Source organism: Podarcis melisellensis (genome assembly GCF_964234715.1).
Source record: "Podarcis melisellensis genome assembly, chromosome: 1".
Taxonomy (NCBI): domain Eukaryota; kingdom Metazoa; phylum Chordata; class Lepidosauria; order Squamata; family Lacertidae; genus Podarcis; species Podarcis melisellensis.
This window is the reverse complement of record NC_138528.1, coordinates 10,487,955-10,506,922: the sequence shown is the minus strand read 5'-3', so window position 1 is coordinate 10,506,922 and position 18,968 is coordinate 10,487,955. Positions and strand designations below refer to the sequence as shown.

The 18,968-nt window shown below is 44.7% G+C and overlaps 1 protein-coding gene across 1 annotated transcript in view; it reads left to right on the top strand.

The window, feature by feature from the left end:
• The window catches only part of ESR2 (estrogen receptor 2), a 59,810-nt gene that overhangs the window by 17,523 nt on the left and 23,319 nt on the right, over positions 1-18,968 (top strand). The window contains exons 2-4 of the mRNA XM_081912229.1: positions 4,065-4,538; positions 6,554-6,729; positions 11,817-11,933. Coding sequence (XP_081768355.1) covers positions 4,114-4,538; positions 6,554-6,729; positions 11,817-11,933 — 718 coding nt within the window. The 5' untranslated portion in view covers positions 4,065-4,113. The remainder of the gene's footprint in view (positions 1-4,064; positions 4,539-6,553; positions 6,730-11,816; positions 11,934-18,968) is intronic.

The following is an 18,968-nucleotide window of genomic DNA, read 5'->3' as shown; positions in this document are numbered from 1 at the left end:
CTCCTCCCACCCTGGTTCCTGGTGTATATCTTTATTCCCTCCTTGTTCCTGACGTAGATCTTCACACACCCCTTCTTCCCTGGTGGCGAGGGACGCCATTTTGACATTTGCCTCAGGCGCCAAAATATCTTGGCCCAGCCCTGCTTTTACCAGTCTCCTAATAAGAAACACATTTTCTGTTCCCTTGTGTTATTGTTATGTTTCAAAACTGGGCAACATATCACTACCGATATGAAAAGCCTTAATAGATCTTTTCTCCAGGATTTCCCCTCATCCATCAATTTACTGTTTGTTTGTTTGTTCGTGCATTTCTCCGGCTTGGTTAGTTTAATCTTTTATCTGTGTACCTATTTGACCATGCATCTGAATCAGTCGCTGTACCTGATTGAAGAAATAATTGGCAAATTGTTCAGTGGGAGCAGGAACAAAATAAAGATCGTTCAAACACAGAGCAGCTCAGCAAAAGCAGCTAGAAGACTAAATTTGGACATATTGGTGGTGGGGTCATTTTTATAACTTCAGACATCCAAGCTGGACTTCGGTTGTTTTTGATTTGTGAAAGCAGAAAGGTACTCACTGAATTTTGTTGTTGTTGTTGTTTAGTCGTGTCCTACTCTTCGTGACTCACTGAATAACAGTAGTAAATATATTTATAGTTCACACTACATTCTACAAACGCCTGCTTTTAAGAATTGTGTTTCCTAAGGACAAGTTATTTCTAATGATGATTGGAAATATTCCTCTTCTTCTTTTAAATACGCACACATACACACTCCTTTAATTGTGCTGAGGGCTGCAAATATAAATTAGTTACATGTACCAGGTCAAACCTTTTGGCGGACTGAAAAGGTGTTCAGAATAATTTTTATTATTATTCCATCTAAATATTTAGAATACCTGCAGGTAGCAAGCACCTGGTACCATCATTACACGTCGTTAGGTTGCGGGCGAAAACCTTCCTCTTTACCCAGGCCTTCAGTCATTAATCTATGGCCTTTTAAAAATGGGGAAATGTTATTCTGACCTCCTCCCCACCCCCATGGTTGCTTTAATAAATCAGCACTGGTGAAATGTTTGGTAGTTCAGAGGATGAAGCACCACTCTAAATCTCAGAGGCTCCCAAATAAGTTGACAGGAGCAAGTGAGAATCTGAGTAGTCACATTGCTGTCAGCCTTGCAAGATGGTTCAGGCAGAGCCTCAGTACACAACCTTGTGTTTTCAGGGACTGCTTGTGCCTTTGATAACGGTACATTCTTCGAAATCGGAACAAAATGCTCCGTGCAGGATCTACAGGGGGGAATGCAACCTTGCCATCTCTGGCAGATGAGTGCCTAGATTAAGCTAAAATGCTTCTTACCATCATAAAGTTTATCCTAATATTTTGCCAAAATCTGCTCACCTGATATTTCCACCTGCTGGTTTGAGTCCACCCCTCTAGAGCAGCAGAGATACAGCAGTACCTCGGGTTACATACGCTTCAGGTTACATACGCTTCAGGTTACAGACTCTGCTAACTCAGAAATAGTGCTTCAGGTTAAGAACTTTGCTTCAGGATGAGAACAGAAATTGTGCTCCGGCGGCGTGGCTATAGCAGGAGGCCCCATTAGCTAAAGTGGTGCTTCAGGTTAAGAACAGTTTCAGGTTAAGTACAGAACTCCGGAACGAATTAAGTACTTAACCCGAATTCTGAATTTCCTTACAATTCAGAAACTGGTAATCTAAGTATTTGTCTTAAAGTCATTTGACCCAGTCAGGTCCTAAAGACTCAGGGATTGTTGATGGAGTTGGGTATGTTCAGCCAGGGGAAGAGAAGATTTAGAGGTGGTAATATAAAGGTAAAGGTAAAGGTACCCCTGCCCGTACGGGCCAGTCTTGACAGACTCTGGGGTTGTGCGCCCATCTCACTTAAGAGGCCAGGGGCCAGCGCTGTCCGGAGACACTTCCGGGTCACATGGCCAGTGTGACATCGCTGCTCTGGCGAGCCAGAGCTGCACACGGAAACGCCGTTTACCTTCCCGCTGGTAAGCGGTCCCTATTTATCTACTTGCACCTGGAGGTGCTTTCGAACTGCTAGGTTGGCAGGCGCTGGGACCAAGCAGCGGGAGCGCACCCCGCAGCAGGGATTCGAACCGCCGACCTTTCGATCAGCAAGTCCTAGGCGCTGAGGCTTTAACCCACAGGTGGTAATATAGCCAGAGGTAATACAATAGGGTCACATTATTTCAAGAAGTAAAAATCAGGACACAAATAAAGTTGTTGAGCTTTTTGTTTGGTAAAAGCAAGTTGCTTTTAGAAAAGTTTGCTGGGGGGGGGGGGCAAGTTTCAAAAGCCCAGACATTTTGCCGATTTCCCAAAATTCTCCCTACAGTATCATGCTCTAGATGGCAGGACACAAAATAATGGATTAAAATTTCAAGAAAGGAGATTCTGACTAAACGTTAGGAAGAACGTTCGGACAGAGAGAGCTGTTCGGCAGTGGAGCAGACTCCCTTGGGAGGTTGTGGACTCGCTTTCCTTGGAGGTTTTTAAGCAGAGGTTGGATGTTTACATGTCATGCATGCTTTAGCTGTGATTCTTGCATTGCAGGGGGTTGGACTAAATGACCCCTGGATTCATAGCTGTCAACTTACAGATTTGAAAATAAGGGACCAGCAGCCAAAATAAGGGCCCTGCAGCCTCACCTGTTCCAGGCACTCCAGTCTTCCTGTCCTCCTGCAGTCTGGTCAAACTCATGCTGGTAGCTTCGAGAACACTGTCCAACCAACTTTGTAACCAGAGGTTCAACTGAATAGAATCTGAATCACATGCACCACAAGGCCTATGCAGTCTCAACTTAAGATGGCTCCCTGGCCTAGCAAAGTTTGCAGCAGCACGTGCAACAAAATGGCGTCCAGCATTCAAAAAAACCCCTCAGCTTGCATTAACTAGCCACACACAAGGCATGCAAGCTCCACCCCCCAGTCATTCTTAGACTTCTTATTGGGTGAGCAACACAGCCAAGCAACACAGTTGAAGCCTTCCTCCTCCTTGGCTGGCAGGGAGGGAGGGAGAGGAGCTGCTTCCTTTGAAATTTAAGGGACATCATTAAAGGGACATCCATCAATAAGGGACAGCAGCGGGACATGGCACTGGAATAAGGGACTGTCGCTTCAAATAAGGGACACTTGACAGCTATGCCTGGATTCCCTTCCAACTGTATAAAAATCTGTTATTCTAAATTTATCTTAGATGTTCTTGTGCATAACGTTGTTTCAAGTTGTTCCTCAATATTCTAGTCTATCCGTGGACCAAGAATCATAATAGTAAAGGTTGCCGGGTCCTCTTGTACAACAAAGCTCTGGTTCTTCCTCTGGCTTAAGGACTGTGATGACTAATTTTTCTGTAATCAATGTTTTTGAGATTCTGTGCCTGCAAAGCAATTCCTCTGGCAGTGAGGGTCAAAGTTATTATGAGAGCATTGTGAGTGCTTTCATTGGGTCAAAGAGAACAAAGTCTAAATTTAGCCCTGTGTGTTTGTTGTGGGTCAGTTGAATGTGCTGTTTTGGTCTTTCCCCTAGAAATTAATGGAAAATATATGTAGGAAGAAGATAAACAGCCAAAAATATCTGCAGGCTTAAAGACATTTTGTGATGTTATATCCCCAGCAATTAAGTTTTAAAAATAAATCAAGCAAGCAGAGAACAACCCAAGGTTCAGAGCACAAAATGGGCAGTCTGTAACCCTCCAAGTTGTCATTGAACTCAAACTCCCATCATCCCCAGTCAACATGGCTAATGGTCAAGCAAAAATATCTGAAGGGTGACAGGTTCCCCATCCCCGATCTAGATGGCGAATCCACCCAAGAAAAGTGGAATAATCTGTTGTTATCATACATGATCAGGTCATGTGTCTCTGTAGACATCTTGGACAGGATTCAGCCAATGAGTTCCATCAGCAGAAGTTCATGCCAGGACTTCTGCTTGCACAATGGAGGTTGCCCTCCTTTCCACCTGTTTCAGCATCAGAGTCATGCAGCAAGAGAGAAGACCAAATACATATGATTCTTAATGTTTCTGTTTTCCAGATTGAATATTTGAGGATGACTGCTTGAAGAGGAGGCACTTGGCTCCAGCATGTCCCTCTGTGCATCATCTCACAAGGAGTTGCCACCAATCCAAGATCTCGTATGTACCAAAGCAGAAGTGAAAAGCTCCCTCTCGGAGCTGGTCTCTCCTGTCCCTTTCAGCTGCAGCCAGTCTGCTTTGAGTGTTGAGCACAGCCCAATTTACATCCCATCCTCTTATATGGAAAACAGGCATGAGTATCCGGCCATGACATTCTACACCCCCGCTATGATGAACTACAGCATTCCAAGCACTTTCGGCGACTCGGAAAGTGCCTCTCTCAGACAGTCAGCCAGCCCGAGCATGTTATGGTCTGGTTCTGACCACATCTCTCCTTTGACTTTACACTGCCAGTCGTCCGTTTTATTTGCAGAGCAACCAAAAAGCCCCTGGTGCGAAGCAAGACCCGGGGATCATGCCCTTCCTATGCACAGGTAACAAATGCTTATCTATCTGTCTTTCATCAGTTCCAACACTGTTGTTTCTCCAAAACATAGGCTTTGGGGGGGGGGAGATTGCTGTAGTGTGAACAACTTTGGAACTCCCTGCTGATTGACACCAGACAGGTATTTTTCACAGTACTCTTTTTGGAGCCTGCCAAAAATGTTTTTCTTTAGGCAAGTCTACCCAGATAATTATCCATATTTGAATATTTTACACAGTTGTTTTTAACTGTTTCATTTTCTGATAATTCCATTATTTTCTTCTTTTTGTAAACCACTATTTGTTTGCTTTTTCTCTCCCGAAAACAGTAAGAACAAACAAAGCGCATATACATTATATGTGGCTTTCTTGCTATCATGGCAAGTCGGGCTCATGACAAGAGAATGGCTTACTGGAGCAGAGATTTTAGCCAAACTCCTTCCTCCCTTCTTTTCTGAGAATCGGTTTTACAGAGTCATTTCTTGTCTTCAGAATGATCTGCCTTTTCAGACACCCCCTCTTTTGCAGTTGTGCTTCTCCTCCCGTTCGTTTTTTTTGTGGTGGTGTCTTAATGGTGTGTTCATGCCATTAATTTATTGCCATGGAAACAATGATTGTGGTATTGAGCAATCGTGAATTATAACTTAAATGAAAGTTCAAAGATGGGAAGAGTATGAACTCCACAGAACTAATCCCTCCCCCTTTCCTTGATTAAATGAGCATAGGCCATTATTATTATTATTTTAATGAAAGGGTTTTGTTTTTAAATACGATGTACCAAACTTTGCTTGAGTTAGAAGGGAACCTCTTTGAAGCCCTGAGGCAGTTGACACAATTCAGAGCCCCACACATGCAGTGAAGCATGTGTGAAGCATCTATGCTTGCAGAGGCTCCCTCATTCATTTCAGTGGAGGATATTTTTTCACACAGACACATCTCTTTGGATTTGTTGAGCAATGCCAGCTATTGTAGGGTTGCCATATTTAAAAAAGTAAAAACCAAGACACCCTGAAAGTTGTTGAGCTTCTAGCATAACCTCTCCAATTGTATTTTTTTTACAAAAACACACAAAAAACCCAGCCTCCGTATTTTTCAATTGGCTTGACTAACATCCAGGACAAAGCGCCGCCTTTCGGAAATTCACCCCAGATGTCAATTCCGCCTTTGAAATCCCAGTAATGTCCGGGAAAATCAGGATGTATAGCAACCCTAAGCTATTGAAGAACTGTTAGCAAGCCCCCTGCTCTTCTCCCTTCCCCTCTTCAACACAAAAATCAAACGTAAAAGTTTTTCATTGAAAACTGTCAGTCTGGCTCAGCTGAGGTAAAAAAAAAGTCATTATTTTTACACATCCTCAGGTAAACAGAAAGGGAAGTGACTAGGGCATGCATAGGCAAACTAAGGCCCGGGGGCCAGACCCAATCGCCTTCTAAATCCGGCCCATGGACGGTCCGGGAATCAGCATGTTTTTTACATGAGTAGAATGTGTGCTTTTATTTAAAATGCATCTCTGGGTTATTTGTGGGGCATAGGAATTCGTTCATTACCCCCCACCAAAAAAAATAGTCCGGCCCCCCACAAGGTCTGAGGGACAGTGGACCGGCCCCCTGCTGAAAAGGTTTGCTGACCCCTGGACTACGGCCTTGGAATAAGGAGCAAATGGTGGGAATATATAGGCTATGGACTTCAAACGTATCTTTTGTGTGTGGTAATTTAATATAATTTTTAGGAACAACGACAATTTTATTATTTGTACCCCATCCATCTAACTCTTGGCAGCTTCCAGCATATGCAAAAACATAACAAAAAATTAAATGTTAAAAAAACTTCCCTATACAAGGGGTCCTTCCTGCAGCATTGTAAAGGCAGCCAGATTTATTATGGAGGCACAAAACAAAAAACTGCCAGAGGTTTTGAGGTAAAATAAAATAAAATCACCCAGAAGTTTTGAGGACTGCCAAGTTACGAGGTAAATATGCATATGCCACTTCACTGTTTCCTAACGGCTCTTCTCCTGTTCCCCCAGAGAAACGCTGAAGAGAAAAGCCAACAGCAACGACTGTACCAGCCCCTCTACAAACAGCCCCGTCTCGAAAAGGGATGCCCATTTCTGTGCTGTGTGCAGCGATTATGCCTCAGGATATCACTATGGCGTTTGGTCATGTGAGGGCTGCAAAGCGTTCTTCAAAAGAAGCATTCAAGGTAAGGGGAATGGCAGGCTTTCCCGGGAAAGGAAATTCTTCGGGGATGCAAATGTTTCTGCAAAAACGTGTGAGTGTGTTACTGCTTTCACAGATAAAAATTGCCCCGCTGATAAAAGTGCTTGAATACATGGGACTTGCATATATGACGGAAAAGAGCGGAGATTGTTCAACCCAAAAGTTCAAGAGGGAATGGGGAATTTATAGACAATATTTTTAAAAGAACAGTGCCCTCATATAAAAACCTTAGAATGCTTCGAATAACTCTCGGAATTGATTAAGGTGTAAAGAATACAAACAAGATTTAATAAGGATAAGGTTTATTGGAAAATAGAGGCAAGTAATTAAGAAAACAAAGAACCCATATCAAGGAAGTCAGAAGCTGATGGAATATTCTTGTGAACGGATTGTTCTTGTGATGGATTGTTCTATTTTTGTTTTTGTTTGCAAGAGATGTCTTGTGCTTCTTTTCTTTTCTTTTCTTTTTTCTTTTTTCAAGCTTTTGTTGTTTGTGTATGTGTTGATTTTAAACCAATAAAGATTTATTTTTTAAAAAATGCCCCTCTCTCCAGCTACTTTCCTACCATTGGTGGGAGTGGGGAAGATCCATAGTCCCCAGTTTGGAGGCAGGGAGAGATGGAAAGCTGAACACCACCCACAATGAAAAAACATTAATTTCTTGGGAGAGAGAATGACTTTTGAACTCCAGTTCACACTGAATGCTGCTGGTCAGGCTCCGAGTGGCTTACAACAGACTTGCTGGGTTGTCCAGCATCATTAAGCGCCTGTTGCAGGTTGAAGAGTCTGAAGGAAAGAGAGTTCAGTGACCACCCACCCAGTGGTGTGATCCATTGCTTTTCTCTCGACCCTGGAGCTTGGGCCTTGTCAGAGGAATCTATGCATAGCATTGCATCCTGTGCCCCATTCCTGCTCTTGAATTAGCCTGAAATCCATGTTTACTCAGAAGAAAATCTCATTCTCTTTGAATGGTTAAAAGGTAAAGGTAAAGGTACCCCTGCCCGTACGGGCCAGTCGTGTCCGACTCTGGGGTTGTGCGCCCATCTCGCTTAAGAGGCCGGGGGCCAGCGCTGTCCGGAGACACTTCCGGGTCACATGGCCAGCGTGACGAAGCTACTCTGGCGAGCCTGCACCAGCGCAGCACACGGAAACGCTGTTTACGTTCCCGCTATAAAGCGGTACCTATTTATCTACTTGCACTTAAGAGTGCTTTTGAACTGCTAGGTGGGCAGGAGCTGGGACTGAACGATGGGAGCTCACCCCGCCGCAGGGATTCGAACCGCCGACCATACGATCGGCAAGTCCTAGGCGCTGAGGTTTTACCCACAGTGCCACCCTCGTCCCTCTTTGAATGGTTACTCCCCAATAACTGGTCAGTTTTAGTGCAGGTCTCTTTACAGGAGCTTAATGTTATTCAGGGGAAGCAAAACATGTGCATGTCATATGTTCTGTTCACTTCTGCTTTATAGAACAGGACAAAATAACCTTTTGAAGGCCATGACATATGCTGAGAAACTTGGTGGCCCAACATTTTAATCTTGCTTCCAGCGGACCTTTGACTGCAAACAACCTTCGCTGCCAACCACAGGCTTCACATCTGCTCTCTGAAGGCTTATCAAAAACCACCCAGCAGTCCTGCAAAACTGATTTTTCAGGTCACGTTAAACTAAATTTTCTTAGTATCTGTGTCAAAGAGCAAACAAGCTCCTCCACCCTGAAATATCTAAGCTGAAAAATTTCATAAAGCTTTTGTGAAGGCTTATGGAAATTCAGCACAAAGTGTTTTCAATAATTGTATGATCCAGGACAGCTTGCCACTTGAGGCTTATATATTTGCAAGGGACGGAGGAGAATGAAACAGAATTTGCCTTTTCTTTCCCTGAAAGCTAGCCTTGCTGATAACCCACAGACATTACTAGCCTGCAGATATTTTTATTAGCTGGGAGCAGAGCTGGGGGAGCTGGCAGAGGAGTGAGTGAGATTTCTGCCCTTCCTGAAACAGGCCAAAAAAACCAAAGTGCTGCACTAGCGAGCACAAAACAACCCCTCTGCTATGCCACAAATCCAACTCAATGGTGTAACGTTGGAAAGTGTCAATCACTTCTCCTACCTGGGCAGTTACCTTTCCACAAGGGCCAACATTGATACCGAAATCCAGCATTGCCTGAGCTTGGCAAGTGCAGCCTTCTCCTGATTGAAGTGCAGAGTATTTGAGAACCAGGACATTCACAGGGAAACCAAAATGCTTGTTTACAAAGCTATTGTACTACCAACCTTACTGTACGCTTGTGAAACATGGACCACTTATAAACGCTATCTCCAACTCCTCAAAAGATTCCATCAATGGTGTCTCTGAAAATTTTTACATATCACTTGGGAAGACAGGCGAACAAATGCCAGTGTATTGGAAGAAGCAAAGATCACCAGTGTTGAAGCAATGACTCTTCAACATCAACTTTGTTGGACTGATCATGTTGTTTGGGTGCCTGATTATCGTCTTCCAAACAACTACTCTATTCCAAACTTTAAAATGGAAAGTGTAATGCTGGTGGTCAACAAAAGAGGTTGAAAAACACAGTCACGGCAAATCTTTTAAAATGTAGTATAAACACCGACAATTGGAAAACACTGGCCTGCGAGCGCTCCAATTGGAGAACAGCCTTTTCCAAAGGTGTCATTGACTTTGAAGACACTTGAACTCAGGATGAAAAGGAGAAACGTGCTAAGAGGGAGGCACGTTTGGCAAATCCTCACCTTGATCAATTCCTGCCGGAAACCTATGTCCCCACAGTGGAAGGACGTGTTGATCCAGAATTGGCCTCCAGAGTCACCTATGGATTCGCTGTTAAGACTGTGTTCATGGAAGACAATCTTACTCAGCTACAAGTGATCACCAAAGAAGAGAAGAATTGCTGGACACGGAAGAGGGGACAACCCACCTGGTTTCTATGCTGGGTGCAGTGGAAGGACTTGACTGCATGCAATTCCTTCTCACTTCTGGCTACCAGGTGCATGCTTCATGAAAGCCGACTATAAACCTACATGCATACAGCCTCTCTAAAGGTGAAGGTGAAAGGAAAGGAAAGGAAAGGAAAGGGAGAAGCTTAGCCAGGCAGCTGATAGGCCTTCCAAGGCTTGTACGTGTTCCCTGTTGCTACGATGCTGTTTGTCAAATCAAGGATGCCTGACTGCTCAGGGCCACATACCAAGTGCTTAGTGCAGTGAGATCAGCATGCAGAAGCTGAGGCTTTGTTTGGCAGCCTTCCACGCGGCAGCTGTGTTGAAAGACAATCCTGGGGTCCTCCGAGGGCAAGCCAAGCTCGCCACTGTCGCCAAACGATACAGGAAAACTTAGAATTGTGAAATGCCTTGTGTCCCAAATAGGGATGGGAGGATCTGCCAGTTTTGATTCTCACATTTTCCTATCTTAAATTCAGTTCTTCACCGTCTGCATCAATTGGAGAATTTCCTTTAAAAAGGGGGGAAAATCCTCCCCCCCAAACCAGCATTTTAGTGCAAAGTTTTCTCAATAAGCACATTTTTATACGCAATTTTGACCAATGTGCACATATCAGATACATTGCCTTTTTCTATGTTTCTATCCCTATTCTATTCATTTTGCTTGCCTCTTAGCGCGGGCATTTCTATAATGGTTGGTTGGAGAACCATATTACAAAATGCGTATAAGGGTGGATTTTGAATGATAGCCATGTTCCGGTTTGCATATTGTTTCAAAAAATGTGAATTTGATAGATTTGCTTTCATGGACTGGCTGGATACAGAGGGAGTGGTTCCCCAAGAGGGGGCTTCCCAGGGGAAGAAGGCTCAGAGCCAGGGGGTTGCTGGCAGGGCAACAACAAGGTGGTCAGAGGAAGAAGAGGGAGCAGACTGGGAGGAGGAAGGGCTGAAGAGGCAACAGGGCTTAGTGAGCAGAGAGAAGCTGTGACAGAGAGCAGGGCAGAATCAGAAGATGGAGAGGAGGGAGGTCAGGAGACAGAGGCGAGGCAGGCTGCTGAAGAATCTGAATCCAAATTATTTTTCTAATTATTCACCTCAGAAAGAGGAAGGGGGAGAGAAGCACTAATTACAGATGAGCCTCTGCCTGGAGATGTTACTCCATTGCCATCTTAGAATCCTGATACAGTGGTACCTCGGGTTACATACGCTTCAGGTTATATACGCTTCATGTTACAGACTCTGCTAACCCAGAAATAGTACCTCGAGTTAAGAACTTTGCTTCAGGATGAGAACAGAAATTGTGCTCTGGCGGTGCGACGGCAGCAGGAGGCCCCATTAGCTAAAGTGGTTCTTCAGGTTAAGAACAGTTTCAGGTTAAGAACGGACCTCTGGAACAAATTAAGTACTTAACCTGAGGTACCACTGTAATTATTAAATTAGCCCCATCCTTTTTCTGCTGAAGAATCCAGGGAGTCTCCTCCAGCTGTTGCGACCAGCTCACCTCCTCCTTGGTCACCCAGAACCCAGAGAGGCATGAAGAGGCCAGAGCCTATCAGGCAAGACGAAGGAGCCACAAGTTACTTGGGAAGGACCCAGGAGTGGAGGAAGTTTAGGCAACTATAAGAAGACAGGGAGCTTCTGTCTCTGCCTCATAGGGGCAAGACCTCCTGAAGAAGCTGCTGTGCTCACTAGGCATGAGCTGCCTTGTTTCTTTGTATAAAGGGTTAACTTCACTGACACCTTGTGAGTTATTGCTGACCTGTTCCTGACACCCGCCCTGACAATTTGGCTCTAAATGTGAACTGAATCAAATTTCCTCCCTATCCTTAGTTGCAAATCACAGAAACCTAGGAGCCTGCCTTATCCCAAGTCAGTCCATCTAGCTCAGTATATTCTACACAGACTGGCAGCAGCTCTTCATAGCTTCAGGCATGAGTTCAGTACTACTTGGAGATGTCAGGGATTTGAACCGGGAACCTACTGCATGCCAGGCAAATGCTTAACCTCTGGACCAATCGCCACAGGTGTAATCACAGTCCTCAGCAGTCCTCACCTTCTTCTTCAGTCCTCACCTTCTTCTTCAGATGTTCCCCCTTTTATCTCTCCTTGCAGGACACAACGATTACATTTGCCCAGCGACAAATCAGTGCACAATAGATAAAAACAGACGCAAAAGCTGCCAAGCCTGCCGACTTCGGAAATGCTACGAAGTCGGGATGATGAAATGTGGTGAGTTTTGCATTCCTGTGGGTCTGTCTGTCCTGTCGCATTTCTCAGTTACAGATCTTTGCTCGCATTCTAGAGGAGTCGCGGGCTCTCATCCTGACCACAGTTATGCATGTGCAAATTCTATTACAGTGGTACCTTGGTTTGCAACTGTTTTGGATTACAACCATGTCAAACCCGGAAGTGCGTGTCCCTTTTTTGGGGGATTACACCCCCCCTTTTTTGGAAGGCCCCATTGGCGAAAGCGCGCCTTGGGTTACAACCTGTTTTGGTTTACAACCGGACCTATGGTTGTAAACCAAGGTACCACTGTAATGCCAATGGTAGGTGGATCCAGAATTCCAGTTAGTCAGTCGATCTTAGCTTAATCATCTAATATTGTTTGGAGGGAAAGGTACTAGGACTAGTACTAGTAGTCAGTACTACCAGAAAAAAATACTACTGGTTTAAAGAACAACAAAAACAACAACAAAAATAATTCTGGAAGATTAGATGCAACTGGGATAGAACTGGTCTTTGCCATGGGGCTGATCCCTCTGTCTTAAGGCGTCTCCAAAATGCTGATGAACCTTTAAGGGTGCCATCATTGATATTTTTCATTCTCATGGTTCAGGCAGACTGTACTGGCTTGACTTCAGTGAGCCACCACTGAACCTGTTGTACTAAACATCCATTTTGGGAAAAGCTGACAATAGCTGCTGCCTGCCTGAAGTCACATGTCCTCGGTTTGCTCCTCCCCTTCCCATTGCATTCTGCTGGATGCTCTTGACTGTGTTAGGCTGCAGGCACAGAGCCAACACAAAGCTACAGTGATGTTGCTCTGCCTTGCCTGCTGCCCTTACTAAGTGATGACTGCTGGTTCATTGACTGCCTTGGTAACGCTGAACTAATACAAAATAAAGGGAAAACACAATCTGGTTGAATGTGGACTTGATAACTGTTGATTACATTGCTTTTCATGTCTGGGTTATGCCCAGGGTCAGGTAATCCCTGTTGCTACACCCTAGATGCCCTATTGTTTGAGATTCCTAACCAGGAGAAACATTCTAGGGGGAAACTTACAATTCATAAGGAACTGCAGTGGATACAGCAATCCAGATACACTGTCCATCTTGTCTTGTGCATTGTCCTTTGCAGGGGCAAGACACTTCCAGATTGCTATTTTTGGGTAGGCTTCAGATTATGCAATTAAAGCAGACCTCCAACATGGTGCAAAAGAAAATCGGAATGTGCATCTTTTGAGACCATGCTCCTGTGCGAGTTGCATGATTTGTGTGAGAATGCAGCCCCCCCCAAAAAACACAGCCTTTTGGGACCGAGCTCTTGTGGGAGCCAAAACAAGACACCCCAGGGTCTAATCCAGTGCTATTTTTCCAGAAAAGGGGTGTCAGAGCCCACCATGTTTTCTTAGAATGGCAATAGCACTCACCTGAGAGGTGTGCTCTGGTGCGCTCTGGCTGAAAAAAAAGCCCTGGTCCATTCCAGAATGTTCTGCCCAAAGCAGGACATGGGGTGGGGCATGTTAAAGTGGATTTGGAGTTATTGTGCAACAAACCCACTTCCCCCTAAAATGGACTTTTGCAAGTGATGGGGGTATGCATTGAAAAATAAGGGGCAAGAATGTCATGTAACCACCCCACAAGCAAATGAGAACAAGAGCTCAATACAGAGGTAGTGTGTAAGTCACCTCCCTCCCTCCCTCCCTCCTCCCCCCTTCTTCTCTCTTTCTCTTTCTTCCAAGGCCCTCCAGGCAGTTTACACTCTCCAGACACTGAAATGCAATTACAAACGAACAGGTTGCAGAAGACTTAGCACTAAAGCAGCAGACTTGTCTCTCTTTTCTGATGGTCTCCATCAGAATCTGATGGCCGGAACTTCCTAGCCAGGGTTTCCCCCTTCCCACCAGGGTATTTTTCGCTCCCTAAGATGCACTTTTTTCCTCCTAAAAATTAAGGGGAAATGTCTGTGCGTCTTATGAAGTGAATGCTGTGTGGAGGAGGGACGTGTAAGCTCCTGTCTGCTTTGCTGCTTTAAAGCGAGCCGCGGAGGACGGATGGAAGGGGAGCCACGAGGCTCCGTTTTAAAGCAGCAAAGCAGAGAGGAGCTGTCCACTTTGCTGTTTTACAGCAAGCAGCAGAGGAGGCACTGAATATTTTGTGTGTGTTTTCCTCCTCTAAAAACTAGGTGCGTCTTATGGAGTGAAAAATACGGTAGTAAATTTTTAGCAGGCGGTGGACCAGGCTTCCCTAGCTGTACTGCCTGGGGTCATGGTGGTCTCTTCAGGAGCTGACCACATGACTTCACTGGCCTGGACTCTGCTTTTCCTTCAGCTGTCACCTGACACCGTCACAGATGGCCAGGCTCTGTAATAAAGTTGTCATCATTACCTAGCTAGAAGGATCACCAGTGCAGAGTGTACATGCCTGGGAGACATGAGGCCATTGATTGGGAATGGAGGAATGACAGCGCGGTTTGAACGAACCCCTCATGAGGTAGAATGAAAGCTGCCTTTCATCTTTCCAGAAGGCAAAGTGACACGGTGGCACATTTAAATGTAAGGGACACAGGTCCCTCAGGCAGCTGCAGGAGGCCCCAAATACAGCCTGCTAGAGCTGCCTTAGCACAATGTCCTACATTCAAGTCAGTCCCTGAAGTCAACAGTGTGCCTGGATAAATATTCTAGGATCCTGGGTTTGGTACTGCTGTGAAGTGGTGAGCAGGCCAGGCTGTGAACCAGGAGATCCCCTGTCCAGACCTTGCCTTTGCCATGAACCCAATCTACTACCTCTCAGCCTTAGTTCCAGATTGGCAGTAAACATATAGGGACTGCCCCAGCCCCTGCAATAATCATCTGAGGCCTTTCTTCATGTGCCTTCGCCATATCAGGTCGAGAGGATGGCAATGCAAGAATGGGCCTTTTTCTGTGGTGGCTCCTCGCTTGTGGAATGCTCTCTCCAGGGAGGCTTGCCTGGTGCCTTCACTACATATCTTTAGGCCTCGGGCAAAAACATTCCTCTTTTCCCAGGCATATGGCTAATTTAAAAATCTGTGGCTGTGTGTTGGGGGGGATATTGTTTTTGTTTGTTACTATGGTATATATATCTTTTGCGATTTTATATTGTAAACTGCCCCGTGATCCTCGGAGGAAGGGAGGCATGAAAATTTAATAAATAATAATAATAATAATTCGCAACTTATAAATGAAGGACTGTAGTAAGGATCACCAAGGGCCTAACTACGTGTTAATAACAGGGTTAGCAATCACATTATAGGATTTAAAAACTGAACGCCAAGTGCAGGCTACTGTGGTTGTCAACAGAAGTTTAGTACGTGGGTAAGTTTAAACCTCCGCTCATTGGCTGTGATTTTGGTAAAAAGCATCCCCACTGGCAACAATTACCATTGGGGAAAGGAATTCACATTGACAGCAGTTCCAGTGCTAGATGCTTTTGTGTGTGTGTGTGTGTGTGAAGGGTTCAGGACAGCCAAAGTGATTGAGGGGATGGAGCAACTTTGCTTATGAGGGAAAGTTGCAGCATTTGGGGCTTTTTGGTTTAGAGAAAAGGCGAATAAGATGCAGTATGATAGAAGCTTAGAAAATTAGGTGCAGTGCAGAGAAAGTGCATAGAAAAATGTTTTATAGTACTGGAACTCATGGACATCCTGTGGTGCTGAATGTTTAGGGAAGTTTTTAATGTCTGATGCTGTATTGTTTTTAATATTTGGTTGGATGCTGCCCAGAGTGGCTGGGGAAAACCAGCCAGATGGGCGGGGTATAAATAATAAATTATTGTTGTTATTATTATTATTCAGGACAGATAAGAGTGTAGCTGAACTATGGAACTCGCTCCAAGAGGAAGCAGTGATGGCCACCAACTTAGATAGCTTTAAAAGGGGATTGGACAAATTCATGTTGTTGTTGTTTAGTCGTTTAGTCATGTCCGACTCTTCGTGACCCCCTGGACCAGAGCACGCCAGGCACTCCTATCTTCCACTGCCTCCCACAGCTTGGTCAAACTCATGCTGGTAGCTTCGAGAACACTGTCCAACCATCTCGTCCTCTGTCGTCCTCTTCTCCTAGTGCCCTCCATCTTTCCCAACATCAGGGTCTTTTCCAGGGAGTCTTCTCTTCTCATGAGGTGGCCAAAGTATTGGAGTCTCAGCTTCAGGATCTGTCCTTCCAGTGAGCACTCAGGGCTGATTTCCTTAAGAATGGATAGGTTTGACCTTCTTGCAGTCCATGGGACTCTCAAGAGTCTCCTCCAGCACCATAATTCAAAAGCATCAATTCTTCGGCGATCAGCCTTCTTTATGGTCCAGCTCTCATTTCCATACATCACTATTGGGAAAACCATAGCTTTAACCATTCGGACCTTTGTTGGCAAGGTGATGTCTCTGCTTTTTAAGATGCTGTCTAGGTTTGTCATTGCTTTTCTTCCAAGAAGCAGGCGTCTTAAGAGGCCATTAGCCACAATGGTGATACTCTTCCTCCATGTTGCTGGCAGCAACGCTTTTGAATGTGAGTTTCTGCAAACGGTCCTGCTTGCAGGTTTCCCGTTGTGAGAACAGGATGCTGGACAGCTATTGGCCTGATCCTGCAGACTCTTTGTATGTTCTAATAATGTCTTGATTGGGTATGGGTGATTCTTGTGAAACCCTCTATCTGGAAGCAGCACTGAATTGTAAGGGGTAGATTGCTATACATCCTGGATCAGAAAGTGTTCAGAGAAATCATTTTGTAATCTTCTAAGAATCCATGTATCCGGATTCTGCTTACATTTTCCCCCCTTTGCCATGTATTATACCATTTCATTTTATTTGTATGCAATGGGGAATTATTATTTTTTTCAAGGTGCAGGAATGCTTTCCTAAACTTTGGTGTCACTCGAGTTGAATTGCAGAGTGGTTTTCAAGGAGAAAGAATATTATTGACACTTATGACTTCACGCTGAAAATGAAAAGCGGTTTTCAATCATGTGTCTCATTTCGTTTGGGGAGCCTGCCCAGCACAATCATTAGCCTTTTATTCTAGGAGAGGGAAACAGATATTATATATATATATATATACTGCAATCAAAGCTGAATTCTCTCAGGCTACCCAATCAGTTCATTTATACAACAACTGTGATAAAAGGGTGTTGTTGTCTGTCAGCCTTGGATTTTAGGCTGTTGGGATCAACAGAAGCAGAACTCAGCAGAAGAGACTGGTTACTTACTCATTCTGATCATTTAGAAGCGAAATCTCCTACTGACTTTTATATGCAAATTTAAAATAAATAGGCGTGTACTGAAGGTGCAATGAGGTAGGGGTATGGCAGATAAGCACTCTGTTCTGTCTTTGGAGCAATCATAGAAACTACAAAAAGCACAACCCCCCACCCCGCAAAAAAACACACACACACCAGGGTTTTGGTTATTCATGGTATGATAAAAATGACAATTTGTTTTCTGCTAGAATTGTAGAGTTGGAAGGGACCCATCTTGTCCAAACTCCAGTGAAGGCGGGTCCACTGCTTCTCAAAGGAGTCCATTCCACTGTCGAATAGCTCTTACCGCCAGAAAGTTCGTGGTTCGATTCTCTCAAACAAAGCCATGGTTTCTAAGCCAAGAAGAAACCTTCACTACAAATTGTGGTTTGTTTGGAGTGAAATGAATGACAATTCCCAGTTCAGACATAAATCTAAGCCAGGGGTTGGGTGGCACGTTTTCTCTGCATGCTAGAGGGGAGGAACAAAGCAGTCCAAATCTAGGTATTTGTTACAATTCATTTACTATGGCCTTACAGTGAGTGCAAACTGGTGCATTCCCTGTTCAGGCATAGCAGTAAGTCAGAGACCATGGCAGTGTGATGACTGCTGGCTGATTCTTTGAGGCTAGTCAGAGATGATGGGTTGATCTTCAGCAAGGAGCGAATGATGGAAAGTTTCTCTCCCCTGCCTTTGGAATGGGACACCTTCAGCCAATGCCAAGGGTAGAGAAACAGTGTTGAATTAAGAGAACAAAGAATGAGACAGGGAGCTGGATTGCAAGCAGCCCAGCAGGTTCCAGGGCCACCTGGATCATGACCAGCAGCTTTAATGCTTGCATTAGGATCTGATGTATATTTGTAAATAAAACAAACTATTCAAAGACAAGTCTCCAGTGCAGTCTCATCCAAAGCAAAATATACCCTGTAAGGATACCTCTGGAACTTCTAATCACTTTGGGAAGTGGAGAGTGCTTAGTAAGAAAAAGCAATGGAAAATGTTGTAATAATCTGGAACCCAGCAATCAAATATCAAAACTGGGGTGTGATATTTATAAATTCAGGGTGGGTGAATCAGGGTTGGTGATTGCCTCCATTGAATCTTTAAACAGACCTAACGGGCAGTGTTCTTTCTAATGCTCAACAATGGTGAATCGCTGACATGTGGTGTTCTGGCTAGGATGATCTCTTTGCTGTTTACAAAAGGGTAATTGGCAGTGAGGAGCTAGCTGTGACGTTAACATACGAGAGTGCTGGAGGTGAAATAGTTAAACAGGTTACCCAATCAGAACCCAGGGGTGGAGTCAGAGGGACTATAAAACCAGCTCTGGGAGAGGCGAAGGGAAGAGTTCGTTGGGAGTTGGGTAGTTGGTTGGAGTGGGAGTGAATTGGGTCTGTAGGCAGGTTGACTTAGTGTAGCGAAATAAGCTGAGTCAGGAACAGTTAGGGCTAGGAAGACAAGTAAATATCTGAGAGGTGGTTTAGTGAGTGAGAGCAGGTAGCGGAAGTTATAGGTCTGGATAGGCACCCCATGAATGTAATTGACCGATACAGTTTATGAAACCACACACTTGTTAAACTGCAATAAATAAACAGAAGTATATGTTCCAATTTAACCCTGACTGGACTCAGTATTGTACCAGGTAGGGCCTGGGTGGTGGCAGCGTGAAACTGAGTGGTGGCACAGGGATCAATAGACGGTGAAACGTTGGGGGACCCTGTGTGATCGCCACACTAGCGTGCCCAAGCAGTATGCCAGGGCAGTGGCGATGCCAACGGAGGGTGTTTGGACT